Source organism: Cololabis saira, chromosome 3, assembly GCF_033807715.1.
Source record: "Cololabis saira isolate AMF1-May2022 chromosome 3, fColSai1.1, whole genome shotgun sequence".
NCBI classification, from domain to species: Eukaryota; Metazoa; Chordata; class Actinopteri; order Beloniformes; family Belonidae; genus Cololabis; species Cololabis saira.
Genome location: NC_084589.1, coordinates 29,047,298 through 29,074,853, shown reverse-complemented (window position 1 = coordinate 29,074,853; position 27,556 = coordinate 29,047,298). Strand labels below are relative to the sequence as shown.

At 41.2% G+C, this 27,556-nt stretch overlaps 2 protein-coding genes across 3 annotated transcripts; both read left to right on the top strand.

Annotated features, from left to right (window-relative positions):
• The first annotated feature begins 205 nt into the window (after nt 1–205).
• p3h3 (prolyl 3-hydroxylase 3) lies at nt 206–12,386 on the top strand. The gene is made up of 16 exons (XM_061717112.1): nt 206–527; nt 6,136–6,320; nt 6,510–6,668; nt 6,941–7,133; nt 8,427–8,558; nt 8,638–8,780; nt 8,928–9,017; nt 9,100–9,152; nt 9,238–9,317; nt 9,406–9,533; nt 9,618–9,713; nt 9,783–9,933; nt 10,017–10,134; nt 10,482–10,557; nt 10,652–10,792; nt 11,943–12,386. Exons 1-16 carry the CDS (start codon nt 233–235, stop codon nt 12,114–12,116), a joined length of 2,214 nt encoding a protein of 737 aa, XP_061573096.1. The 5' UTR covers nt 206–232; the 3' UTR covers nt 12,117–12,386.
• Nucleotides 12,387–17,017: 4,631 nt separating this feature from the next.
• gnb3a (guanine nucleotide binding protein (G protein), beta polypeptide 3a) lies at nt 17,018–24,627 on the top strand. 2 transcript variants are annotated; one of them, XM_061717109.1, is made up of 9 exons: nt 17,018–17,252; nt 19,702–19,822; nt 20,013–20,158; nt 20,362–20,425; nt 21,613–21,775; nt 21,853–21,919; nt 22,024–22,225; nt 23,011–23,227; nt 23,317–24,627. In XM_061717109.1, the coding sequence occupies exons 2-9, from the start codon at nt 19,766–19,768 to the stop codon at nt 23,421–23,423; spliced, it is 1,023 nt and encodes a 340-aa protein (XP_061573093.1). In that variant the 5' UTR covers nt 17,018–17,252; nt 19,702–19,765; the 3' UTR covers nt 23,424–24,627. The 2 variants fall into 2 exon arrangements, with proteins under 2 accessions (XP_061573093.1, XP_061573094.1); XM_061717110.1 differs by lacking the exon at nt 17,018–17,252 and adding an exon at nt 18,778–18,867.
• The last annotated feature ends 2,929 nt before the right edge of the window (nt 24,628–27,556 follow it).

The following is a 27,556-nucleotide window of genomic DNA, read 5'->3' as shown; positions in this document are numbered from 1 at the left end:
CCTAAGTAGGCTCAAAATAAATGCTTCATTTGAATTAAACCTGATTGAAAAACATACAACTTTGCCACTTGCAGACGTTGACCAGCAGCTCTGGATAACGCATGACGTCATATGATAACTTTGATTTTTTTTTTTTACTCAAACGGGAGGAAACTCTCCCTCTCTGCCTGAATAAAGTCCCTCCTCCTCCTGCTCTGGCCCCAACTTCTCCGCGGAGTTTGTTTCTCGGACCATGGCGCTCCCCTCCGAGCGCTTCGCTGCATACGTGGCGTTTTGTTTTATTTTTCTAGCACTAATTCACTTCCCTGCAGGAGCCTCGGCCGGCGCCAGTCAGAATGTGTTTCCCCTCTTGCAGCCTTACGACTTCTTGTATTACAGCGGGGTGCGCGCATATTACGGAGAGGAGTGGAGCAAGGCGGCGGAGCTGCTGGAGAAAGCCATCGCCACCAAGGAGTCGCTGCTCAGAGTGCGGCGGAGATGTCATGATGAGTGCGCTGCAGCCGGGACACACGCTCGCAACAAGCTGGGTAAGATGTGACATTACTATGTGTAGTAAATACGTTGAATTCAACTTTAGTTTGTTAATTACTGTCTTGGAAAAAAAAAAAATAAATTAACCACTTTCCTTTCAAATGTTTATGTAAAAATGTAGGTATTTACAGAACAAGCATAATGGTTTATCTTCTAAACTTAAACTTTATTTATTTATATAGCACTTTTCATACAGGTAGAGTGCAATAAAAAGTGCTTTACATTAATAAGTAAAAAGAAACAATCTCCATGGACCCCCCCCACTCCCCATACCCTCATTCATACGACATACACACAGCATACTATTCAGATTCAACACCCATAAAACTTGTGATACATACCACTGATTTTGGTCAAACCACTTGTGATGTGTTCATGGTCATCTAGACTATATATCACAAGAGAGTAATTATTATAAAATCATATTATGGGCTGATTTAATGAGGTTTAATGAATTCAACACCCATAAAACATACATATGTGATACATAACACCGATTGTTTTATAGGATTTGAATTCATTAAACCTCATTAAATCAGCCCATAATATGATTTTATAATAATTACTCTCTTGTGATATATAGTCTAGATGACCATGAACACATCACAAGCAATATGACCAAAATCAGTGGTATGTATCACAAGTTTTATGGGTGTTGAATGTTGAATGTTGAATGTCGAATATCCAATATCCAATATCAAACCAATTCAACCGCGGTTGCATACACACCCGGTGTTCTGCCATATTTGCTGCTTTGCCAAAAAATGCTACCTAATGGTTTTCTACCTTAGTAGAGCTACAATTTTACTGTGTTTTACTTACTCCCTAAACCACTTCCTTTTCCCCCAAGTGGTCCTTGTCGCTTGCCAGGCCATCATTGTAAATAAGAATGTGTTCTTAATGACCTGCCTGGTTAAATAAAGGTGAATGACTTAATGGATATCAAATAAAGCAATATAATTGTTCTTTTTTTCTCTTTATCGTATAATGTTCACAAAGTGTAATGCAATTCATGTCATGGGTAGTGTATTTTGAGAAATATTTTTATCCCGGTTTTTTTCCCATTTTTACCACCCCGTGCTCCTACCTACTGACAGTCCTGGGCATTGCCATCCCCTACCAACCCCGAGAGGGCCCTGCACTGAGCTCAGGTCTCCTCCTTAACCTGAGGAGTGAGCAGGCCGCATCTTTTCACCAGACAGGGTGGGGCTTCTCCGGCCGAACGTAGCGCGTGGAAGGATCACGTTATTCCGGCCGGATCCTCCCCACCCCATCTGGCGCCCCGGTTGGCCAGAGGGAGCATGTATAGCCCAGGACTGTTGCATGTTTTTGTGAGGGTAGCTCCCATTAGCTACCCAGGGGAACACGGGGAGAACATGCAAACTCCACACAGAAAGATCCTTTCGCCAACCCCACCCATGGTGTGGGCACTGAAGTCATGGGGGAACTAACACGCACTTCAGCACCCACAGCGTCCCCCGGCGGGAATCGAACCCAGGACCTTCTTGCTGTGAGACCGCTGCACTACCAGCTGCGCCACCGTGCCCCCATATGGGTAGTGTATTTTGAAGGATCAAATACCCAACATCCCATATTATCAATTTTACATTGTGCAAGAAATGATTGGCGTGGCAATCAAACTTTGAAAATCGACTGCGCATGCGCAGAACCACAAAGTAGCATTTCTCTGCAGGTAGCAAGGATTGGCAGAACACCGGAAGGGGGGGACCGTAAGGGGGGACCCTCCTGCCGAGGGCCAAACTGGTGGGTCAGGGACGGCAACAGCACAGCAGGCAGGTGGAAGCAGCAACGGGATGACCAGGGGTGGGGACCGCAGGCCAGCACGCAGCTCCCGAAGCTCCGGCCCAATCATCAAGTCCCAGGTTGGGGTGCAGGGTCGGGGAAAGGTTTGAGAAGGGGCAGGGCCAGGGAGAGGAGTCTTTAGGGACGAACCTTCTCCCCCGCCCAAAAGGGGCCGTTACCATGCCCCCCTCACTCCCACACTGCAGGTTCCGGTGTCCGGCAAAGGATGCTGCAACATGGACAAAAGAGAGAAAAGGGAGGAGAAGGGGGGGCCAGCACAAGAAACTACAGGAGCGACTCTGACACACTAAAGTTTACACTACCTAGAGATTTACCAACACCAGCTAGAGGTTTACTAAACACTAACTATAGGCTTTACTAAACAGAAATGTTTTAAGTTTAGTTTTAAAGGTGGAGGTGGTGTCAGCCTCCTTAACCCAGATTGGAAGTTGGTTCCAAAGTAATGGTGCCTGATAGCAGAACGCCCGCCCTCCAAATCTACATTTAGATACTCTAGGAACTCTAGTAAACCTGCACTCTGAGAACGGAGAGCTCTGACAGGAACATAAGGCACTATCAGGTCTTGCAAATAATGCGGAGCTAAGCCGTTTTGGGCTTTATACGCAAGTAATAACATTTTAAATTGGATTCTGAATTTTACGGGTAACCAATGGAGCGATGCTAACACTGGAGAGACGTGGTCTCTCCTGCTAATTCCTGTCAGTACTCGTGCTGCTGCATTTTGGATCAGCTGGAGCCTATTCAGCAAATTACTTGGACATCCTGCTCACAACACATTACAGTAATCCAGTCTAGAAGATACAAACGCATGAACTAGTTTTTCTGCATCACTCTGCGAGAGGATTTTCCTAATCTTTGCAATATTACGGAGATGGAAAAACGCTATTTTACAAACCTGATTGACATATGGTTTAAACGACAAATCCTGATCGAAAATAACACCAAGGTTTCTCACAGTTGCACTGGAAGCCATCGCAACACCATCTAATCCCTTCCTAAGATGCTCTGGACCAAGAATGATAACCTCTGTTTTATCTGAATTCAGAAGCAAGACATTTCTGGACATCCAGTCCTTGATGTCCCTAAGACATGCCTGAAGTTTAACCAACGGTTCTGTCTCATCCGGCTTCATAGACAAATAGAGCTGCGTATCATCAGCATAGCAATGAAAGTGTATGCCGTGATTCTGGATTATACTTCCCAACGGCTGCATGTATAAACTGAACAAGATTGGCCCTAGCACTGAACCCTGCGGAACACCATAACAGACCCTTGACTGTTCTGAAGAAACCTCATGTACATGAACAAACTGGAACCTGTCAGATAGATATGATTTAAACCAACATAGAGCTGTCCCTTTAATCCCAACAACATGCTCTAACCTGTGCAGTAAAATGCCATGATCTATAGTGTCAAAAGCAGCACTGAAGTCCAGTAGAACCAATATGGACACTAATCCCTTATCTGAGGCCATAAGGAGGTCATTCGTGACTCGAACCAGTGCTGTTTCTGTGCTATGATGCATTCTGAACCCTGACTGAAAGACTTCAAACAGATCATTTCTATACAAATAGTCACATAACTGGCTTGAAACTGCCTTTTCCAGAATTTTAGATACAAATGGAAGGTTGGAAATTGGTCTATAATTAGCTAAGATGTCTGGGTCAAGAGAAGGTTTTTTAAGTAAAGGTTTAATTACTGCGACTTTGAAAACCTGTGGTACATATCCTAAACTTAGGGATAGGTTAATTTGGTCCAGTATTGTCGTACCAATAAGAGAAAAAATATGTTTGAATAGTCGAGTCGGGATGGGGTCTAACATACATGTGGTTGACTTAGCTCTATTGACGAGTGAGGTGACGAGTTTAAACACATTAAAAAATAAATAAGTAATTAATGAAAGCTTTAAGAGGAAATTAAGAGCAATACAATGACATAAAGGAAAAAATAAGTAAGTAGTGCTAAACAAGTAAAAGGAGACTCAGTTAAAAGCTAATTTAAAAAGGTGAGTCTTGAGCCGACCTTTAAAAGCATGGACAGACTCTGCGGCCCTGAGGCTCCAGCAGGCTGTTCGGCCGGCGTGGGCCATAAGTGAAATGAAGCTTCAACAAAGGTTTTCGTTCTAACATTGGGAACAGATAAAAGACCAGTACCGGAGGATCTCAGGGTCCGCGAGGGCCGATATGGTAAAAGCAGGTCTGAGAGATAAGAAGGGCCAAGGCCGTTAAGACACTTAAAAACAAGTAAAAGAACCTTAAAATCGATCCTGAAGCGTAGCAGTTGATATTTTTTCCATGTCACTTTATTAATGTGTCATACATTAATAAAGACCTGAGATCTGCTCAAACCGTCAGCTCCTTTAAATCAGGGCTAAAAACATTACTGTTTACTGAAGCACACTCTTAAATTAAATACTCACCTGCTGTACTCGACTGCCCTTATTTTTTAATAACTTGTGCTTTTTATTATTTTACCTCTTTTCTTATCATTTTATTTCATTTTATTTGTTATTTACTGTTTAATTGTGTCTTGATGCTTTTAATGTTGTTGTAAAGCACTGTAATTAACCTTGTGTTGAATTGTGCTAGACAAATAAACTTGCCTTGCCTATATATGCAGTAGTATGCTAAACAGGTTCACAAGACTCAGCTGTAATAAAAATGTTATTATTAGACCAAAATTTTTAACTATAACCACATTTTTCCAGGCCTTGGACCCAATTGAGGCAAAGCAAATGAGCATTATTCACTAATCACAAGTGTCACTTTCCTTTAAAATGTTTATGTAAAAGTGTAGGTATTTAGAATCAGAATTACAATCAGAAAGAAGTTTATTGCCAAGTAGTTTAAGACACACAAGGAATTTGTTGTGGTGATTGGTGCAATACAAAAGAGCAAATAATATTAAAGGAAAACATTTACAACAAGGTTGTTCTAAAGTGCCGGAGTAATGAGTCTGTACGAGAAAAAAATGTACATGAGGTGACCTGGGATGTGCGTTAATGTGAAATCTAAGGTCTCACAACAAGCATAATGGTTTAACTTAGCAGTTGATATTTTTCCCATGTCACTTTATTAATGTGTCATACATTATATATGCAGTAGTATGTACAAGATAAACAGGTTCACAAGACGCAGCTGTTATATAGATTTTCATAACCACGTTTCTCCAGGCCTTGGACTCAATTGAGGCAAAGCAAATGAGCAAATGAGCAAAGCATTTAAACTCCTTTATTGAGATCAAAAATACAAAAATTCAATAGTAAAAACAAAAACAATATTAGTTGAAAACACTAGAAAAGCTGTGTCATTTAAGACCAAGTTCTCAAATTATATGTGGTGCAATACATATACATTTCAATACATATAAATGCAAAAGAAAATCCACAGAAGTATTTTCCTCATGGGAAAAAGCTGAATACCTGTATTGAATGGTTGCAAACTACCAGGTCCTCGGACAGCTCTGCAGTAACCACAGTTATGACTGTCGTAGATATCATTGCACAGGCTAAGCAAACTTTTGAAAACCAGGTGCTTGTGACCATAGCTCATGTCTTCATCCACAAATATCAATTAAAACCTTGCTTTGTAAAGAAAAAAAACTTTTGACAGAGCATCACAATGCTTTTTTGAATATGGGGTGTTAAATTAGACTGTGATAATACTTATACAGTATGGCTGGATAAATTAAACACAAAATACTTTAAAACTTTACAAAATCTTGGATCCACATAATATTTAATGTGTGTATTCATTTCAAACATCTTCTATGCTTTGTTAGACTCTCAAGATGAAAGTTTTTGGGACCTTTGGGTCCTGGATTGGATTCAAAGGAAAGCTGAGTGTATGCGGTTCTGTGTTGGACGTGCCGTCAGTCCTACAGGACAGCTGCCTACTTCTACTGATATTGAATATGAATTTGACACACGGAACCCCTACAATTTTCTGCAAGTCACATACTACAAGGTAAAGTGCTCTTTCTGCAGCCTGACTCACAGTGGATATATTAACTGGTTTGTTACCACTAAATGTATGCAAATTGCTCTAAAGCCTTTTTTGTCTGATTAATCCAAACTACCATTCAGGTCAGAACTATATTTTATAGCATCATCCCTGTTGTTTTCCATACTTTATTGTCTCGCTCCTGTTGTATAGTTGGAAAAACTGCAGAAGGCGGCAGCAGCAGCTCACACCTATTTTGTGGCCAATCCCAGTCACCTCGAGATGAGAAACAACATCGAGAAGTACCGACGCATGGATGCTGTGACTGAAGAAGATTTCCAGGACAGAGAAATTGAATATGAGAAACACTGGGTGAGAAAGGAAGGGGGTTTGTTTTGTATTCTAAACACTGACTGCTCTGAAAAGCTGCAGTGGGATATTTCTTTTATATCCAGAGATATTCTATTTTGTGTATGTATCTAAATGGTAATGAGGACAAGCGCACCTCAAAATCTGTCTTTTTTTTTTTAAAGAAACAAACAATTGAATGTTTGCAGTCTACTTTCTTACACCAAAAACCAGTCCATCACCCTCTTCCAATTAAATGTAAGCCTATTTTTTCCCTTAAATGTCATCAAACCCAGGTCTTCTATGATGCTGCACTTCAGCACGAGGCCTCCTCTGACTGGGTGCAAGCAACAAAGAGATGGAAAGCTTGTCTGAATGAGACTCTGCGACAGATGGAGGAGTGCAGGGTTCAGTGTGAGACGACTGCACAACGGCTGCCTGAGGACAGAGGGGTGGACAGTGTTGAAGGCGTGTTTGAAAAAGCTGCAGGTAAGGGGAAAACGCAGAGGTCCCCAAACTCAAGTCTGACTTTTTGCTGCTTTTGACCAGACAGAAAGAAATATGTATGAACGAAGGTCAACAAAACAAAACAAAACATGCATTTACCTTTATTCTGCACAGAAGTTAGCTATTTAGAAAAGAAGAATGTGCAATGATAATGCACACAGCTTAGCCATACTTCAAACCATGTGTTCACACAATTTTTGTGAAAATAAAGAATAAAGCAGGGTTGCCAAACTCTGCTCCATCTAGAGCTGCAATTGCTTTATGGTTACCGCCAAAGTGACAGTTATACCTTTGCTTTTTCTCTCCAGTTTATAGTCTGCTATGGTATTTTCTTAAGCTGACATTAGTGGCCTGGTTAGGTACAAACATGCTCACATATGTTTAGAACAAACTGATTTAAAAATGTTTCTTCCAAATCAAACTTGGAGGATTATGTTTTCTTCAGCCACAGTAAAGCTGCTTTCAGTGCTCCTTCACTTTTTCATGTAACTTTTGCCTGAGGCTGCTTTGTAATTCTCAGACCTTTTATTGCTTAGCTTTTTAATCTCATTGTTTGGTGTTTAAGCACCAATGTCAAATCAAAGAAAATTTACTTGAATGTCTCTGTTACTGCAACTGCTGTAGTAAATAATTTATTTGAGATTCTGACATCCAGTGGGTAAATGCCACTGCAGCACAGATAACAGTCTGATGCATTATGGGATACGTAGTCGTGGTCCACTATTATTATTATTATTATAAGTGCATAAATGTCTTTCTACGCTCTTGCAGGATAGATACAATGAGGGTGTGGCCCAGACGTGGCCCACTGGCTTTGAGTTTGACACATATAGAATAAAACAAAATATAATTTAGCTGTAGTGTATGACCACCCATAAACATGCTGTTGGAGCACCATGTCAGTGTGTTTGTATGTGAATAATTTATCTTTAATCTCTGCAGGCATGCTTTGCTCTGAAGAGTTAATCATTTTTGCTCTGATTCGTCTCGCATATACCGGTACTGTCATTCAGCAAAATCTTTGAACTGTTCTTAGTTATATCGTGTAATGTTTTAATATGCACATTGTTCAAATTAGGAAAATTCAGTGTCCATTCATGGCTAAAGATCGCACAAGTGTACAGTCTCACGCTTATTGACATTTATAAAAGATGAAGGATGTGCACATATGTCTTTACCAGTCTGGTGGAGACAATGTGAGTGTTGTTCCTGTCTGTGTGTACATCTGGCATCAGAAAGATCTCACTTTCACAGTTGTTTTTTCCCTCTGTCCAGCTCTCTCGCTCTCATTGCTCTCATGCCAGCAGTTGTGTGTGACTCAGGTCGCCACCCGACCTGGAAGGATTTCTGCTCAAGAGGATTTCTTGCCTACACAGCTGGAGCATCTGCACATAGCACAGTTTAAAGGTGAGGGTTTGGAGAGAAAATGAAGGTTTTTAATGTGATATTATTATTTGCCTGATATTATTTTCTTGCTTCCCAACAGCTGGTGATATAAGTGGAGCACTGCAGACACTTCACTCTTTTCTCCTGTTTTACCCTTCTGACAAGGACTCCTTGGACAACCTGCAGCTCTACATTGAGACACTAGGGGGAGACGTGAACACACAGGGCGCACAGCCTGCTCAGGTACCACTGTTTCTCCATTAAAAAGCATTAACATGATTATTTAAACATTTAAAAGTTAATCTTGGTATTATGAATATTGTTCACATACATTTAAGTTACATCCTACTTTTCATGTTTGACCATGAATCTTGTGTGTTTGTCATCCAGGAGATTGTCAGATACATCGATCGCTCTCTGTCGGAAAAAAAGCTGTTGTATTTTGGTATGGAGAACCTTGACTTCAATTTCACTGACCCAGTAAGTCCTGGTGCCCAATGGAAAAAGGGTTAGCGATTAAAACAAAAACATTCTCAGAGTCTATGTATAATCTTCTTTGTAGGATCTTTGGACACCAGAAGATGCTGTACCTGAATCACTGAGGATAAATTGGAGGTAAGACAAATAGAGGAAGAGCGACTCAGATATAAGTGGAGCTAAATGGAACGTCATTTAAGTATATTTTATGCTGTCATGTCAGAGCTGAAAAAGAAAAAGCAAATGAGAAGATGAAAGAAGTAGAGCAGGAGGAAGAAGTTGATGACAGTGGATTTTTTGGAGGTGAGAAATCTATCACACTGACTTGTGTCAGTCGATAGACGTTAAGACTTTAACAACTTCCTCTTTCTTTCTTCCTTTCTTGCAATAGGGGGCCCAGTTCCTCAGGAGGGCGTTACCATTACTATGGATGATGAAACTTTAAATGGGACCAATCGAGTTGCCTTTGATGGAGTTATGACTGACAAGGAGTGTGACAGGATACTGCAATTAGCAACTGTAGGTCCCTATAGTAGAAAACGTCTCTCTGGCTGTAAAACACACAGCAACAGCCTCACAGTCTGGTTGGGTCATCTACCGCAGGTCGCAGGATCCGTTGGAGATGGTTACAGAGGACGAAGGTCTCCGCACACGCCACATGAAACATTTGAAGGTCTGACCGTCCTGCGGGCTGTAAAGGTGAGACAGGACGATTCCAGCAGGTTTTGTGCCAGCTCGCCTTGATGCTCACTGCTGTTTCTGTCATAGTTGGCTCAGGATGGCCTGGTGAATCAGACAGATGCGAGGCTGCTACATGAGTTGGGGGAAAGAGTGAGAGTTCTGCTGCACTCCTACTACAGAAGCCCCTCAGGACTTTTTATCTCTTTTACTCACCTGGTGTGCCGCAGCGCTGTTGCAGGTAGTATCAGTGATTCGCATTTCTTCTCTTTCTGGAATGATTTCAATGTCGCAAAGTTTGAATTTTTTTTACTTTGGGCTCAGGTGACCAGGAGGGCAGGATGGATCTCTCTCATCCTGTCCACGTTGACAACTGTCTCCTGGAGCCAGAGACTAAGCACTGCTGGAAGGAACCACCGGCGTTCATACACAGAGACCTCAGGTTAGTGTGAATTATCTCGCTATGTGTTTATTAATTAATTCAGTGGGCAGCTTTCATCATAATTGAACTACTGTATACTGTAAATGTTATACTTCTTAATCTACTGCTATTACGTTTACTTTCAATGCACTACTCTTTGTCGGGTAGCAGCGAGGTAATAACAGAGAATCAGACAAATTATTTTTTTCAATAATAAACTGACTCCAGACAGCGCTAGTTTTACTCCGTATGTTCATTCTGTAACGTTAAGATCATGAGTTTCACATAAAAAAAATTAAAAAAAAATCTAAATTCAGGGTTAGGGTTTTTGGCTGAATATGAGACACCTCTTAATATCTTTTTTATAGTGCCATTCTCTACCTGAATGACAACTTTGATGGCGGAGAGTTGTTCTTCACCAAAAGAGATGCCAAAACAACAACAGTGAGTGACTGCGAGTACTAGATTAAAATATCAGCGATCATTTTAGTCAGGCCCGTTAACCTGGGTTTTTAATGTCCTTATCTTATGTGCACAGGCCAGAGTAAAGCCCACTTGCGGCCGACTAGTGGGCTTTTCCTCGGGTCCTATAAATCCTCACGGTGTAACAGCCGTGACCAGCGGCCGGCGGTGTGCGCTCGCCTTGTGGTTCACGAAGGAGAAGTTCTACAGAGACATGGTGAGTACGATGACGTCCTCCCCGTGGATCGGGCCTGTTACCGGCAGCCGTATTTGTTGACATGACACCGGCGTCGGATAACAAGACCAGCTGGGGCACAATGCAAATCTGTTGGTTGTTTGCATATTCAAGCTCATCTACGGCGGCTACATCATGTCGCCGTCCTTCTAGACTCATCTGGAACATTTGTGTCTCTTTGGAAAATTGTTAATTATTTACAGATAACGTCATGTTGTAAATTGATGTTGTTTTATGGGTTTTATTTGAATTTGCCAAGAACTGAAGTAGAATTACATCTGTGATCTCATTTTTTCACAAATCAGAGCTGTCAGGAGCTCCACTGAAGAGCTGGTTTTCATTAGTAGCCAAAAACAGTTCTTGGGTGAGGTTAGGGCTGGGCGATATATCGAGATTTTAATATATATCGATATATTTTCAAACACGATATGGTACAATATCGTTTATATCGATTTAAAAAAAAAAAAAAAATGTTTTTTTTTTTTACATTTTTTTTTTAAATGATTTTGATATAGCTTATTTTGTGACAAATTGACTTGAATGTTTTATTTGAGATTTGCACAAATGTTTTGTTATTTGCACAACTGTCAACCTCAGTGGAAAAGTCTGCCTGTTACTGTCTACATTGTATTAATTGCACAGTGTATGCCGGCAGTTTATTTTTATTTCATTTGTTTTATACATGTTGATATTGTGCAGACCTCTGTTAATAAAGGAACCTGTGTGACATTTGGCACGATGCTTTGTATTAAAACTGACTGTTTTTTTAAGGGTTTGCCTCAGAAAAAAATGAAGCTAACAGAGATGCTATGCTATAATGCTTTGGGGGAAACCCCAATTAAGGCACAGAAAAAATATCGAGATATGTATCGAGTATCGCCATTTAGCTAGAAAATATCGAGATATGACTTTTGGTCCATATCGACCAGCCCTAGGTGAGGTGTAGTAACGAATAGACTTAAAACAACTTCGTAGTGACTATCAGGCTAATCGTACACTCTAACTGAGTATGTGTAACATAATAAGGTAGAAACAACCCTTTTAATTCTTATTACTACTTTTATTTCTTTGAAAAATAATTCTGGGTTACAAAAAAATCAATTCCTAATTGTATTTCCCATCTCTCCTGCAGGAGCGGGAGGAGGCAGAGGCCGTGTGGGCAGCAGACGGACAGAGTGTGCTGAAAAAGGACGAGGATGAGGAGGAGGGCGGCGTTTCTGCTCGCCGGACCGCTCGGAGCCATGCGCCAAAGGAAAGGAACAGAGGGAGAGGCGGGGGGGTGACGGGGGGCAAGGATGAGCTGTGAGAACCAGAACAAACGAGACAGACTTTAAAAGGACTATAGACGTCTCTTTCCATGGACACATGACTTTTTCAGTCTTTGCCCAGCAGTCGCTCTTTTCAATGCTGACGTTTTATGTTCTGTTGTGTTTGATGTGTATATACTTATTTATACTAGACGCGATGCGGGAGGAAAACACCTTCTTGTCATCTCTGTCACGTCAAGCTGTACTTTTATTCTACTGACCAATCAGTGATTTTAAAAAGAAGAGAATAAAACATGTATCAAAGGTGATTCTTTGTAGCACGAAAGCTGCCAAACACAAGTGATGGAGTAAAATAAAAGAGGATTAGATCAAAAATGAGGTTAAACAAGGGGGTGTAGAGTAAAGCAAGGCAGCAAGATCTATTAAGCGATTACCCAACACCCTCTTTAGCTGTCTGAGCATTCGTCCTAGCTCTGAACTAAACTCTATCGTAGGACATGGGTTTTAAGAGCGACACAGCAGTAGTGTTGAAGTAGTGACACGAGCCTCAGAAACAATGGTTTCAGGTAATAAGAGGAGGAGGAGGGGACAGACAGACTGAGAGAGAGGTGCGTAGGGGAAAAAAGGATACAAATAGAGAGATTACTGCTAATCCCTCATAAATGAGTGCATTTGTTTATGAAGCTTAAAAAATCTCCCATTTAGAATATGGAATAGTAATCCACGGAGAGCACATTTAATCATACACATACAGTGGTATGACACTCGACCCACTCGCCTCAATCTCATCCTGCCCATTACAACCAGTGCCTCTCTGCAGCCCCCTCCTCTGTTTTCGTCTTGTGCATTACAGTCTAGTGCTGTTTATGGCCCATATTAACACTCTCACTCCCCCCTGCGGTTTAATCCCTCGCAGATTTGGGTCGGCAGGGCAGTTTAATGGAGTCTTGCCTTTAACCTTTTCCCTCCCGTACGCACACTCAAACCATGCCATACTCAAAAAATCTGCGTTAATCTTCTCTTAAGTGGGTGTTATGTTTCTGTGATGCATGTTTGATATCGTCACATTAACCCCCCCCGACTGTCTAGTGCTCTAATTATACTCATTGCTGAAAGGCATGAAATTTACCGTTGTACGCAGTTTTGCATTTGTAATTTATATCATTAGCAGAAATTATGTAAGGCCTAACTTTCTAATAATGAGATTGAAACGAGAGCATCCTGTCGACGTGATAGTTGAGTGCCATGTGTAGTGATCAGCTGACATGATCACTCATCCTTTATAAGACACATCCACAGATGTTGATGATGAACTTTTCTGCTGTATTGCCAAAACCACTTATCAGACGTTAACTGGAGATTTGTGTCCCTCCTGACTGATGTGTTACACCGTTTTTAAGAGTAGTGACAAAATGAAAATAAGAAGGAGCAGTGAGGTTCGTTTCTGTTTTCATGTCACAGCTGTCATCCAATCCAAGCACCCCTCCCTCCCACTTCCATCCCGTACCCCACTCAGTCAAAACAATGTCAAGAGATTAAAAAACAAAATAAAACTGCCTCTTTAAGTCTGGATCTTATGGTGCAGAAATCATGTGCTCCACTTTGTTTTCCTATAGCTGAGTTTTCAGTTCAGTACTTTTACTATATTGAAGGTTAGGAATGGGCGATATTTTACCGTTCACGATATACCGTCAAAAAAATTCCTCACGATAAGAATTTGTCATCTTGCCTGTAAAAACGATAAATTCCAGTTGTTTTTGTGTAAAGCTGATTTATGGTTCTGCGTTAAATCCACGCACAACGTATGTGAAGGAAGGAAGGAAGGAAGGAAGGAAGGAAGGAAGGAAGGAAGGAAGGAAGGAAGGAAGGAAGGAAGGAAGGAAGGAAGGAAGGAAGGAAGGGAGGAAGGAAGGAAGGAAAGAAGGAAGGGAGAAAAGAGGAGAGAGCAGGAGGAAAGAAGGAAGGAAGGAATGAAGGAAGAAAGGAAAGGGAGAAGGAAGAGAGAAAACAAGGAAGGGAGGAAGGGGAGAAGGAAGGAGAGAGCAGGAGGAACAAAGGAAGAAAGGAAGGGAGAAAACAAGGGAAGGAAGGGAGGAAGGAAGGAAGGAAGGAAGGAAGGAAGGAAGGAAGGAAGGAAGGAAGGAAGGAAGGAAGGAAGGAAATGAGCCGAAGAAAGAAAGAAAGAAAGAAAGAAAGAAAGAAAGAAAGAAAGAAAGAAAGAAAGAAAGAAAGAAAGAAAGAAAGAAAGAAAGAAAGAAAGAAGGATAAATTCCCGTTGATGACGTTTTTGTGTAACAAACATGGCGGATCTGAGAGCGAGATAGATTTATAGTTGAAAAGATGGAGTTGAATTGGTATTTTTTTATCGTCATTTTTATCGTTATCAGGATAAATGCCAGAAATTATCGTGATACATTTTTTAGTCCATACCGCCCATCCCTATTGAAGGTAGACTAATTAAAGTAAATAAGTTACAGCGTACCTTTTAGTATAAATGTAATTCTTGAAAGGACAAAAAATGAGACATCATGGCAGAACAATGCATTGTTGGTCCATAAATGATCCGTGCAGGCTTCCACGAACAAACCCTTTTTTCTCTAGGTGCTTCTCTGTCTCGTGCACCATCTCACGGCCCTCGCTATCTCACGGCCTGCTCCATCCCAACTCCATTTCTCCAAATCCAGGGTCAGCACTGCTGTCGTCACTGCACTTAAGTGAGCTGAGGTCAACACTTTTAAACCCCGGAGCTGAATGCATCCTCACTGCATCACCGTATAAATCCAGAAAGTAGGCAACACACACATTAACAGCTAGAAGCCTTTTCTGCTCCAGAAAGGGAGTAGACAAGTGTGCAAACAAAGTAACCATGTTGTGTTTATAGCACACTGATGCCTTCTTATTATCTTCTGGCAATTGTTGACTCATTGCCTTTCAAAAATTGTCTGGAAAAATACTTGACCCGCCTTATTTGTAACAGATATCCTTTAATTTTTTATTTACTGAAGCATTTCTGCTGTTAATGGAGATTTCTCATTGTAGGGTCATTTCATTGACTGCATAGCATATGAATATATTAAATATACTAGCACCTTTGTCAATGAACCACTTAGGTAGAAGGTAACTGGACTTATTTTCTTGATTCTCAAAGATGTTTCATCTCTTATCTCATCTGACTGATGGAGAGTTCCAGGCTCATGTGCTGATCCTGTGGGCCGTGAGGGCTTTTATCAACCTTATGTTGTTTACCTGGCTAGCATGTGAGATGCGTAGGTCACATGAATCAACATGTGAAGGAGAGGACAGTCAAGGCTGAGCTGTAATGGGTAGACATACGAAACCTGAGACAACTGAAGGTTTTCCTTCGTTACTTACTTCTCCTTTATATATGAGACATCAGTCATGCTGTCCAGGTAAGCAACTTGACAAAGATCAACCAGTATTCAGCACGTGACTTTAATCCAACCTTTAGATAAAGTTTATTTGCATAGAGCCGAATGAAAACATGTAATCTCAGAGCACATTTACATTCATTATAATGTATATGATCTCTGTTCTTAAAAAGGTAGAAAACTGGCTAAGAATAAAAATCCGGGGTCAGACTGCATTAAATCTTGACTTCGATTCAACCCCAGGTCGTGAAACTGCACAGAAATACCAGTTGAAATAAAGACTGTTGTTTAACAGGAAAAAAAACCTCCAACAGAAACCAGACTTAGGCCCGCCTTGATCAGTAAGGGAGGGAGAGAGAGAGAGAGACACCAGCAAACATAGCGACTTTAGATACACCGTATGGTACATCCTATGCGATGAAACAAGGATAGAGAGACACAGCGTAAATGAAAGTGAGGAAAGTACCAAGTACATCATTGGAGGTCCCCCAACATCGCAGTGAAGAGGGACCGGGTCAGCGGGTCAGCAGCTGTGGACAATCCATAGATGCCGTTGACACTCCTGACTGTCAAAGAATAAATGTGAAAGCTTCAGTGACAAAACAGACAGCAGTAATTCTATAAGGGACAGAGATCGAACAGAGAAGTGAAAAGGCTTTTAGTAACTCATTGAATGCCACTTCAGCAGCTGATCCAAAGAGTTTATCCCAGAGCATTTCGGTGATATGTGGTCTCTGCGGTCACCGAGCTGGCGTTCTGGAAAGTGTGATCTCATGGCAGTAGGTGCAAGCCACGCTGTTTCACAACCAACACAGGTGATTTACTTTAGTTGACAGCGTGCGACGGCTGTGGAGGCCGCTCTCACTGAGAGATAAATGAGCATCTTTTTACTCTAATATCTAACCAGAGCAGAACTTTAGTAAATCAGATGACAATTTAAAACTGTCAGGATTCATGGTTGCCAGTGAGGTAAAACATTAGGTCAGAAAGTATAAAGAAAAGAGGGAAATGTGAATTTTCACCCTGAGAGGACAAAGGTAATAGTTTGGTAGAAGGTTTAAGTGACACGTATCAGCTGGACACTGACAGAGCATACAGTACGTACTGTCTTGGTTGCTCTGTTTCAGAAAATGGTCTCTGAACTCCTTCATTTTTTCTTGCATCGTCACCTTGCTCAGTACGAGCTTTGCTCTTCCAGGCTTTCTCTCGAACCGTCAGCTTTCTAATATTAACTTCATCTCAGGTTTACAAAACAAACCCTCCTCCCTGTGACAGATCTCATAAAGACCACATAAGCACCATAAAAAGCCATGTTCCGAGGTGCCGTATTTATCCTGCACCTCCCTGCCCTCTGCGATTTCCATCTCTCGGTAACTGAGTCCGGTTTGCCCCTGCTCAGGTCTGGTGACCCCACAGTCCTGCTTGGTTCCCCCCACCCATCCCCACCCCCCACTGTCTTTTCTCTCTTTCTGCCTCTTTTACCACCACTGCTTCCCCCAGTCCCCCTCCCCAGCCCTCTTTTCTGTCCATCCCAGGTTTTATCCCCTCATCACTGATCTCCCTTCATCCCTCCAATCCTCATCTGTTCCTCATAGGAGCAGCGGACCGAGTGAGTGACAGAGAAATATTGCGCTGTGTGTGACACCAAAAGTGAAGGAGCAGAGGAAACTGTTGTAACACACAGGGTGAACTTATGACAACAACCCAGGAAAGTGGCTGGAAGTAGAGTGATCAAACATCAACCAGAAAGAAAAAACAGACAACCTCTGGAGGAGTCTTCGACTGGTGAGTGGAGAGTTAAGTGTTCTGCGGTTGTGTTTGTTGCTCAGGATCGGATTCAAAGGTCTGATAAAGCTAGACTTGGGCTTGAAATCTCAATTTTTAAAAACATCTTTAATATTGTGGCAAAATGTGTAAATTGTGTGTACTTTCTTCCCTATAATTCTCTATTTTTAAAAGTTGTTTAATTTGAAAATGCCACACATACAATATAATACACTTGTAAACTTTTACTTTTTCCAGTACAATAATACCATAATTATGGCACACTTGATTCAGTTATATTTCTCTGTGTGAAAGTTATTCAAAGGCGTTTATAATGAAAGTATTATTATGATAACCTTGTCACTTTTAAGCTTTTTTTTTGGGAGGTGTTAATATTGGCGCAGAGGTATGAATGAGGCCATTTACTTTGTCTAGAATAGACAAGTATAAATAACACAGCTATGCCTGCACAGAACCAAGGATAAAATCTACTATTACAGAATATATAAACATTGTAATGTGTATATGTGAACAGTGATGATGTTGGAAACCGTTGATGGGTAAATACTCAGACAGGAGTGGACTTTGATAGATATGAATTAAATTTTTGACAGAAAGAGGTTCCTTTTTGCACATTTGATGCACGTAAAGATCTAATAATTACCATTATTCAGTCCAGGTCATTCACTTACATTGTTGCCCAAAAAATGGCTGATAGATGCAGGGAGACTGAAGTAAATTGTTTGAAAATTGACTTTGTAAACAGCGGAGAAATAATCATATTTAGAGCTCATGGAAATTTGATTATTAAGTGGCCGAGAGCTTTCTGCCGCTCAGTTTGACAATCCCAGTCCCACCAGAAAGCCCTGACCTTTCACCAGCGCTCGCTCTCAGTCCCACCACCCTCATTCTCATCCCACTATCAGCCCCATCCCTTTCTCCATCTCTTATCCAGATGTAAAGAGCAGTCAATAATCGGATGAGAGCAGATTTGATTCAAAAGGCTTCCCTTAAAATCTCAGCCAGTAGGATTTAAAACTCACTCTGCGGCCTCGCCTCTTTGCCTCCACCCCCTTAGATCCCCTCCCTCCCCTCCCTCAGCCTCCGCTTCTCTCTGGCTCTGTTAATGCACTCCACTATCCAGCAACCACCTGCAATCATTTAATCACATGGAACAATGGTGAGGTCCCAGGAACAGGATGGCAAAAGGGCAATAGTGTAACTAAAACACTCAAATGTTCATCACTGGAACAATATCCACATCTGTAACAAAGGCAGGAAATCCCTTTTTGTCAGAGGGCAATGAGTAGATCAACGTTTAAATAACAAACTGGGGTAGTCTGTATCATTATAAATGCAATAAATCTACTTTAATTTCACTTAAAACACGTTTCAGACCATCAGCCGACAATTTAAGCAACTTTAGTGGTGATCAATTAAATCAGATCCCTTTCCTTTGGAACCCTCCTTCATCTCTTCCCCTCCTTTTTATTTTAAACAAATTAGACGCAAATCCACTTGGTCATGTGTTATGACAGAGACTCTCATTCAAATAGTGAAAGACAGAGTGAGAGATTGCTGCAGAGACACGTTCAAAAAAAATCAGCGCAAGTATTTCATCCTATCAATTCCTGAGGTAAGATAAAATAAATCATATCGTGAGAATGAATTGATTCAGAAGAAAAGAGGGAATGAAAGGGTTCGTTTTTTATTTATATATTCAGGTGCATGTGTTCAATATAAAAAAGTTTTTTTCCTTTGGTTTTCTTTAAAAATATATATTTGTTATATCGTCATGTTTTTAAGTATTTTGTTCGAAACCTGTGACGGCCTCTTCAGTTGTGTGTTGATTACATTTGTCACACTGTATGAGTTTGACCATTAGGTGATTGGTTTGCTGCTAAACATCAGTCATTTAATCATGACATTACCAAATTCAATAGCCATCACCATTAGGCAATAGCTCAGCGGAGTGTTAAATGGCACACACTCGCTTATCAGTGTCGTGAGGTGAAAGAAGACCGGCGGAGAGCTGATATGCTTACAGTATGACATTATCACAGGACCATACTGGCTTGTGTGTATATTTGAGTGTGTGCATTAACATCATCTGAGGAATAATCTCTTTTTTTTTTTAGCATGTGAATACAGTATTTCTACAGTTCTTCTGTATTTGTGTGCACAAGTAAATTCGCCTTTAGGTGTGTCCTGTGGGGTTTTCTGTGAGTTCCTGCGTGTTTACAAAAGTTTGCAATGTAGACGAGGGCTTGTTTGACTTGCAAAATAGCGCTTACATAGAGTCTGGCACTGGGGAGGATAACACGATCTGGGAAAATTCCAGCATGAAATCATAGCAGAGGCAGTGGTGCAGCTGGAAGATAAGATATGAATCCTGGCATTTTAAATATTTTCTATGTAACCAAAGTGTGATAATCTTCTTTCTCCATCTCACTTCTTTTTCTTATGAAAGATTTTCCAGTTTTGCCGACATATCTCCTTGTCTGCATTGGTGACAGTGCCTAACAACCATCGCCATGGGTGAAATGGAGGAATTGCGAAAGGAGGCAGACAGTCTCAAAGACCAGATAACTGTAAGAAGGTCTTTTTCTAACCATCTGTGGTAAACCAAGAGAGCAACACGACTGTCAGTTATGTTGCTGTGTGTGACTTGTCTTCTCCCTGTGAGTCACGTCACACTCCCTTAGTGGTCTCACAGAATGAACTGGACATTTAATCATCACTTCTCAGTGCCCTGCCCGGCTCTGCTTGTGTGCTCCACAGGCCGCTCGTAAGGCAGTGCAGGACACGACGCTGCAAGAAGCCACCGCTGGGATCACTGTGGCGGGGCGCGTCCAGTTGAAGACCAGGAAAACACTCAGGGGTCACCTTGCAAAGATCTATGCTATGCACTGGGGCACTGACTCTACGTAAATAAAACATCCAACTCAAACTGAAAGCACCATTCTGTATGTTTTATATTATAGCAAACAGGATATATAGGCTGTATCATATCAGCCTGTCCAATAACACGTAGACTGATAGGTCTCTGTTGAACTGAGTGAGTGAGTGATGCCTCATCCCTGTTGGTGTCTGTTCCATTTATTGTTTTCATGTCACATCTCTCCCCCAGGCTGTGTGTCAGTGCCTCACAAGATGGAAAACTCATAGTGTGGGACACAATCTCAACCAACAAGGTGGGAAAGAACAACAACAAGGGTGTCACTCATGCAGTTAGTAGAAGCAGCAGGCAGGTTCAGATTATGTGAAGTTTTTAACTATAGGGGTCTATACATGTGGTTTAAACTTTTTAATGTTTCATTAATCCTCAATGGAGACTCACTTCTAAAGCTCCTCAATGAGAGAATTTAATCATTTTTCAGCATCGATCTTTAATGAATTAGTAAGCAGTAACGTTTTATAACTACAGGACTGTCTCAGAAAATTTGAATATTGTGATGAAGTTCTTTATTTTCTGTAATGCAATTAAAAAAACAAAAATGTCGTACATTCTGGATTCATTACAAATCAACGGAAATATTGCAAGCCTTTTATTATTTTAATATTGCTGATTATGGTTTACAGTTTAAGATTAAGATTCCCAGAATATTCTAATTTTTTTAGATAGGATATTTGAGTTTTCTTAAGCTGTAAGCCATGATCAGCAATATTAAAATAATAAAAGGCTTGCAATATTTCAGTTGATGTGTAATGAATCCAGAATGTATGATTTTTGCATTACAGAAAATAAAGAACTTTATCACAATATTCTAATTTTCTGAGACATTCCTGTATCTGGCATTTTTTTTTATCATTAATCACTTGTGTTTTTTTTTTGTTTTAGGGCATGATTTGGCAGCAAATTGTGTGTTTTCTTTATCAGGTTCAGATGAAAATGTCTCTGTCACAGAAAAACCTAATTTAAGACACCATGTTACAATTCAAGATCTACCCAGCATGGCACTGAAAAGTTCTATGCCTCCGACCACTTTAAAATAAAATAAATATTTATTAAGTCTTTATTTACTCATTTATATGCACCCTGACTGAGTCAGCATAGATTTTACGGTGAATGGCTCTTCCGTCCTCTGTTGTGACCGCTTGGTTTTGAATCAGCTTGGAAGTCCAGCCATCAAACCAGCTGCGTATGCTCTGTGCCAAAACATGAAGTAGCATTAAGTTCTATTGTGTCCTAAATCAAACTGAATGTTTTTTTACCTAAGCTAAAAGTACAGTCCTCTTTTAGGAATTAATCCTAATTAAGTCAAGACAAAATATTTTATCAGGGCCTTTACATTTCACGACACATACACATATTATGATTGAAATCCATTCAGTTTCAGATGTTTGAAGACAAGTGCACCTGTCCTCTGTGTGTACCCAGGTGAACGCCATCCCCCTGAAATCGTCATGGGTGATGACGTGTGCTTATGCACCTTCAGGAAACCTTGTGGCATGTGGTGGTCTGGACAACATGTGCTCCATCTACAACCTCAAGGGCAAGGACGGAAACGTCAAGGTGATGCGTGAGCTGGCTGCCCACACAGGTAACAACACACAATGTCATGTTCAGTTAATCAACTCGTCTTCAAGTTCTTTATATCATATGTATTTGATTATCCAGGTTACCTGTCCTGCTGTCGTTTCCTCAGTGACAGTGAAATCATCACCAGCTCAGGCGACTGTACTTGGTAAGAATGAAATACGATTAACTGGTTATTAACTGGTGTTAAATGTTGATGTACCTTTCGAGATTCATAACGAGCGTGAATGTTGCTCTATTGTTTCTTTCTAGTGTACTATGGGACATTGAGACAGGGACCGAAAAGACTATTTTTGCTGGCCACCAGGGAGACTGCATGTCCCTGGCTGTGTCTCCAGACTTCAAGTTCTTCATCTCAGGCGCGTGTGACTTCACAGCCAAGCTGTGGGACATAAGGGAGGCCCAATGCAGACAGACTTTTGGAGGCCACGAGAGTGACATCAATGCCATCGGGGTGAGGATGAGCAATATTTCCATTTCAGAGCTAATCTTCAGAGGTGTCAAAAGTATTCACATTCATTACTCAGGTAGAAGTATAGATACTAGAGTTTAAAAATACTCCTGTAGAAGTTGAAGTATCAACTGAAGTTTTTTACTCAAGTAAAAGTATAAAAGTACTGGTTTCAAAACGACTTAAAGTATAAAAGTAAAAGTAATGTAAGGGGGAAAAAAGCCATTAAGGACAAAAGCCATTGAAAATGAATGCATCTTAGTATAATGCAGATATATTAAAGAACCATATATGTGTACTATTGAGCATTAACATGTGTTTCAGAGAGCAGAAGATATGATGACTAGTTCCCTATAAGTATTGTAATGGTGCAAAAAGTCAAACTTCAGAGGCATGTTATCATTTATCCTAACCTTTATTGGAATGTACATCCAAGTTTAGTTGTAGGAATCTGAGGGCAACGGATGTAAGAACAAAACTGGACAAGAACAACCAAATTCACTCTATCCGGATGGCGCAATTTAACTGGATAGTTTTTTTTTAAAGGCTGAAATGAAATAGAGTAATGAGGCTGTTTTTAAAATGTAAGTAGTAAAAAGTACAGATAATTGCGTGAAAATGTAAGGAGTAAAAGTAAAAAGTCGTCTGAAAAATAATTACTCCAGTGAAGTATAGATAACCAAAATTTCTACTTAAGTAAAGTAACGAAGTATTTGTACTTCGTTACTTGACACCTCTGCTCATTTTTAGGCAGAGCACTGGTTTCCAACTGCTTGTATTCCTTTCAGTTTTTCCCCAACGGCAATGCAGTGATAACAGGATCCGACGACTGCACCTGCAAACTGTTCGACCTACGAGGTGACCAGGATCTCATCACCTACCAAGACTCCACCATCATGTGCGGGGTGACCTCTCTGGCTGCATCACACTCCGGGCGGCTGTTACTGGCCGGCTATGATGACTTCAATGTCAACATCTGGGACACTCTGAAAGCTGAGAGAGTGGGTGAGTGCAAGGGGGAAACCGGAGAGATGGAGCTACATGTGCAGTCAAGAGCAGTAATCTTATGTTGTCTACTTCCTGTTGTTGTTCAGGTGTGGTGGCTGGTCACGATAACAGAGTGAGCTGCATCGGCGTATCTTCAGATGGTATGGCCTGTTGCACAGGATCCTGGGACAGCTTCCTCAAGATATGGAACTGAATCTGTCCCTTGGCAATGTGAAGAGAGAGAAAAGTAAACATCTGCACAGCAGAAAATGAAGACAGTTAAGAATTTGAGGGAGGGTTGAGGGACGAGGAGCCACATAGGGTGAGAAGAGGGTATTTTAATTGTGCCAAGTCTTATCTAATGATGGACAGGAGTTGTAATGGAAAGATCTTTCTCTTATCCTTGTCACATTGCACTCACCTTTCTTCTCACGTTATGGGGTAATTGGGACAAAAAAGTTGGGGTGGGGGGGGCTCTTGAAAAATATTCCTATCAATAAGTGAAATGCATAAAATGATGCATATGTATTGCAGCAATTCAAAGATCACCCATTGAGAATAGATGCCAAATGGAAATGATAGCGTACCGAATGAGACAGCTGAATACGTTACAGCCTGTGTAGGGTCACACAAGCTCCTCTAATGTTGCTGTTTTTTTAATCAACTCATAGGTCACATCATACAAATAACGAGCATTTGGGTCAATGTTTCAGACTGTTATTTGTTTTCTTAGTTTTGGTAGATTCCCTAGTTACTCTTTTTAATTTTCTAATTTTTATTAAAACTGAGTTATAGCTTGCAGATGTCTAAATGATTGCATCGTTTATGTGACCCACAGACAATATTTAGCAGGACTTTGGGTCGTTGTTTGTCATAACTCTTTGGTAGATGGATGAACTGCTAAACGGACAGCTGGGCACTAGAACGGTCACTCGTGGTTCATTAGGCAATAAAAGATTACCCATTGGTCTCAGGATAAGACTGTCTGACATGAATAATGGCTATTGTGCGCATTTGAACAACTATATTTGACTAAATATATAAATGTGGGACCATTTCTGTATGGAAAGAAAGAAAAAAACCCAACTAACTTCAGCTAAACTTGATACACACCATTCAAAATAAAGCAATATCTAACAAACAAGGGATTCTGCATTAAGTCTTTGTTCATTTTTGACATGCTGTCTTGAATTGTGTTTAATATTTCTATCTTTAAATTAGACTTGTTTGGAGTTTTAACAAAAAAAAGAAAAAGTCACCACCCCTGCCAAATCAACAAATTGGAGACATCCAAGCATGGCATCCTTGTGTGGGTGACCTCAGAGCAATACCACGAGTTTTGTTTGTTATTTACCCATTTTCTGATTTGTATTGCTACATAAGAGTGAACGTGTATAAAGTCAGTGAATTTCCTTGGAAGTGTGCAGTTTTTACTTAATAAAAAAAAGGGAATAAATGTGATCTTGATCAGACTGCAGTCCTGTGTCACAAAAAATAGCTTTCATAAAGTTAAGTCAAACAAATATCTTGGGAGTTGCTCTGACAAAAAACATAATACCGGTATACCATAAAATCTGAAACACTTTAACAACCTGTAATGAAAGTTCAGGACACACACTGGTTATTTAGACAAGACAGGTGATATCGTGACTGGGATTGAAAATGGGTTTTGTTGGGGCTGCTGCTTTCATCTCTGACAGAATTGATGTTGATGCATTAGTTTAATATTCTTTAAAGGAATATTAGATTATTTTTCAGAACAATTGTGTAGTTCTTACATCTCATCCCCATTATTGTCAAAAAGAAACTTTTGGCTCTCATCTTGGTCATTTCTCGTGACAACTGTATGACGTCAACGGGACCATGTCATCAAGAGGGATTGGGTTAGCAAGCATTGTTTACATAATGCAGATTGGAGTACTTTGCATTGTGTTCTTCTGTTCACTTCACCTCAGCAGAAATCGCTACACACGGTATAAAGAGAATCAATGAAAATGGAAAAATTAGCCAATTAAAAAAAAAAAAAAAAAAAAAAAAAAAAAAAAAAAAAAAAAGGTACTCAGCATGAGAACAAACATGAGTAAGGCCCAATCCCAATTCTCCTTCACTCGCCCTTCTTTTCTCCACTCGCACTTCTAGGGCTCTTGGCCCAGGTGCCTGTCCCAATTCTCCCCCTACCCCTCGTTTTCATCCCTAACCTGATCAGGAAGCAGAGAGCCAAAAGCTGTTTTAATTTCAGCTGTAGCGCTGTTAATATGGCACTTTATTAAGTTTTAATATTTTTTCAGGTATAATGGTAACCTTAAGATCCCCAACCGGGGCTCAGTTTATCCAAATAACGCCTGTTAAGAAATTTGACCCGATGTTTTCGGAGATGAGAAGAGCCGCCGGCCCCGGGGAGCAGCCTCAGCTCACAGCCCGAGAACAGACGTGATCGCCGGGTCAGGCTGCTCCGTCAGCCCCGGGAGAGACACTCTCTCCCGGGACGCAGCTCTGTTGAGAATCACGCCGGCTGAAATAAATAATTTAGGAATATGTTGGTTTAATAGATGAAATCTAACAGTTGTAGCTACGCCTGTTAAGAAATTTGCTCCGAAATTTAGAGATTTCTGTCTGCCGGGTCCGGAGCTTGGGTCCGCGTTAAATCGACGCAGAGCCTACGGCGTAGGTTGCGTAACCTCCGCCGTAGGATCTGCGTTGGTGTAACGCGGAACCATAAATCCCTTTATTCTGGCGTGATCTTCCGCAACTTTATCTGAAAGTGTGTAAATTACCCAGATAACAGCTGGATTACTTTGTGGTTTCTGAAGACTATTATATCAGAAACATCCAAAACAAATCTGACGAGTCACAGGATTATTTCTCTCTATTTCTCTGAGACCAGTCTGCCTGTTTGCCTTAGGTCGGCGAGTCAAATCGACGCAGAGCCTCTTTTTTTCATACCCCCTCGCTCGCCAAGTCAGCATCTGAAATCCCTCGATTTGAAGGGGCTATTTTCAGCCCCTAGCCCTCGTTATGCCCCCTCCCCCTAGGTGAAAAGAGGAATTGGGACACCACTACCTTCACGGGAACGCGCAAAAGTTAGGGTTAGGGAAGAAAAGGAGGGCGAGGGGGAGTATTGGGACGCACCCTAAGGGCCAATCCCAATTCTCCTTCACTCGCCCTTCTTTTCTCCACTCGCACTTCTTTTCTTCCCTAAGCCCTAAAAAAGAAGGGGGAGATTTTAGGGCACTTGAGATCTAGGGCACTTGGCCCAGGTGCCTGTCCCATTTCTCCCCCTACCCCTCGTTTTCATCCCTAACCTGATCAGGAAGCTGAGAGCCAAAAGCTGTTTTAATTTCAGCTGTAGCGCTTTTAATATGGCACTTTATTAAGTTTTAATATTTTTTCAGGTATAATGGTAACCTTAAGATCCCCAACCGGGGCTCAGTTTATCCAAATAACGCCTGTTAAGAAATTTGACCCGATGTTTTCGGAGATGAGAAGAGCCGCCGGCCCCGGGGAGCAGCCTCAGCTCACAGCCCGAGAACAGACGTGATCGCCGGGTCAGGCTGCTCCGTCAGCCCCGGGAGAGACACTCTCTCCCGGGACGCAGCTCTGTTGAGAATCACGCCGGCTGAAATAAATAATTTAGGAATATGTTGGTTTAATAGATGAAATCTAACAGTTGTAGCTACGCCTGTTAAGAAATTTGCTCCGAAATTTAGAGATTTCTGTCTGCCGGGTCCGGAGCTTGGGTCCGCGTTAAATCGACGCAGAGCCTACGGCGTAGGTTGCGTAACCTCCGCCGTAGGATCTGCGTTGGTGTAACGCGGAACCATAAATCCCTTTATTCTGGCGTGATCTTCCGCAACTTTATCTGAAAGTGTGTAAATTACCCAGATAACAGCTGGATTACTTTGTGGTTTCTGAAGACTATTATATCAGAAACATCCAAAACAAATCTGACGAGTCACAGGATTATTTCTCTCTATTTCTCTGAGACCAGTCTGCCTGTTTGCCTTCGGTCGGCGAGTCAAATCGACGCAGAGCCTCTTTTTTTCATACCCCCTCGCTCGCCAAGTCAGCATCTGAAATCCCTCGATTTGAAGGGGCTATTCTCAGCCCCTAGCCCTCGTTATGCCCCCTCCCCCTAGGTGAAAAGAGGAATTGGGACACCACTACCTTCACGGGAACGCGCAAAAGTTAGGGTTAGGGAAGAAAAGGAGGGCGAGGGGGAGTATTGGGACGCACCCTAAGTCTCAAACAGTATCATTAAAAACAAGCCTCCAAGTCTATGGCAGGAAGTTAAACGAAGGGAAAATGGTATTTATCCAATAACAGTTACCAAATTGTCAATAGAGACAC

Coding starts and splice junctions, on each gene's coding strand:
- gnb3a (XM_061717109.1), top strand. CDS start 19,766: ATGGGTGAAATGGAGGAATTGCGAAAGGAGGCAGACAGTCTCAAAGAC. Junction 21,776..21,852: donor TGAGCTGGCTGCCCACACAG/GTAACAACACAC, acceptor TTGATTATCCAG/GTTACCTGTCCTGCTGTCGT. Junction 23,228..23,316: donor TCTGAAAGCTGAGAGAGTGG/GTGAGTGCAAGG, acceptor GTTGTTGTTCAG/GTGTGGTGGCTGGTCACGAT.
- p3h3 (XM_061717112.1), top strand. CDS start 233: ATGGCGCTCCCCTCCGAGCGCTTCGCTGCATACGTGGCGTTTTGTTTT. Junction 9,018..9,099: donor ACTTCAATTTCACTGACCCA/GTAAGTCCTGGT, acceptor TCTTCTTTGTAG/GATCTTTGGACACCAGAAGA. Junction 10,135..10,481: donor TTCATACACAGAGACCTCAG/GTTAGTGTGAAT, acceptor TCTTTTTTATAG/TGCCATTCTCTACCTGAATG.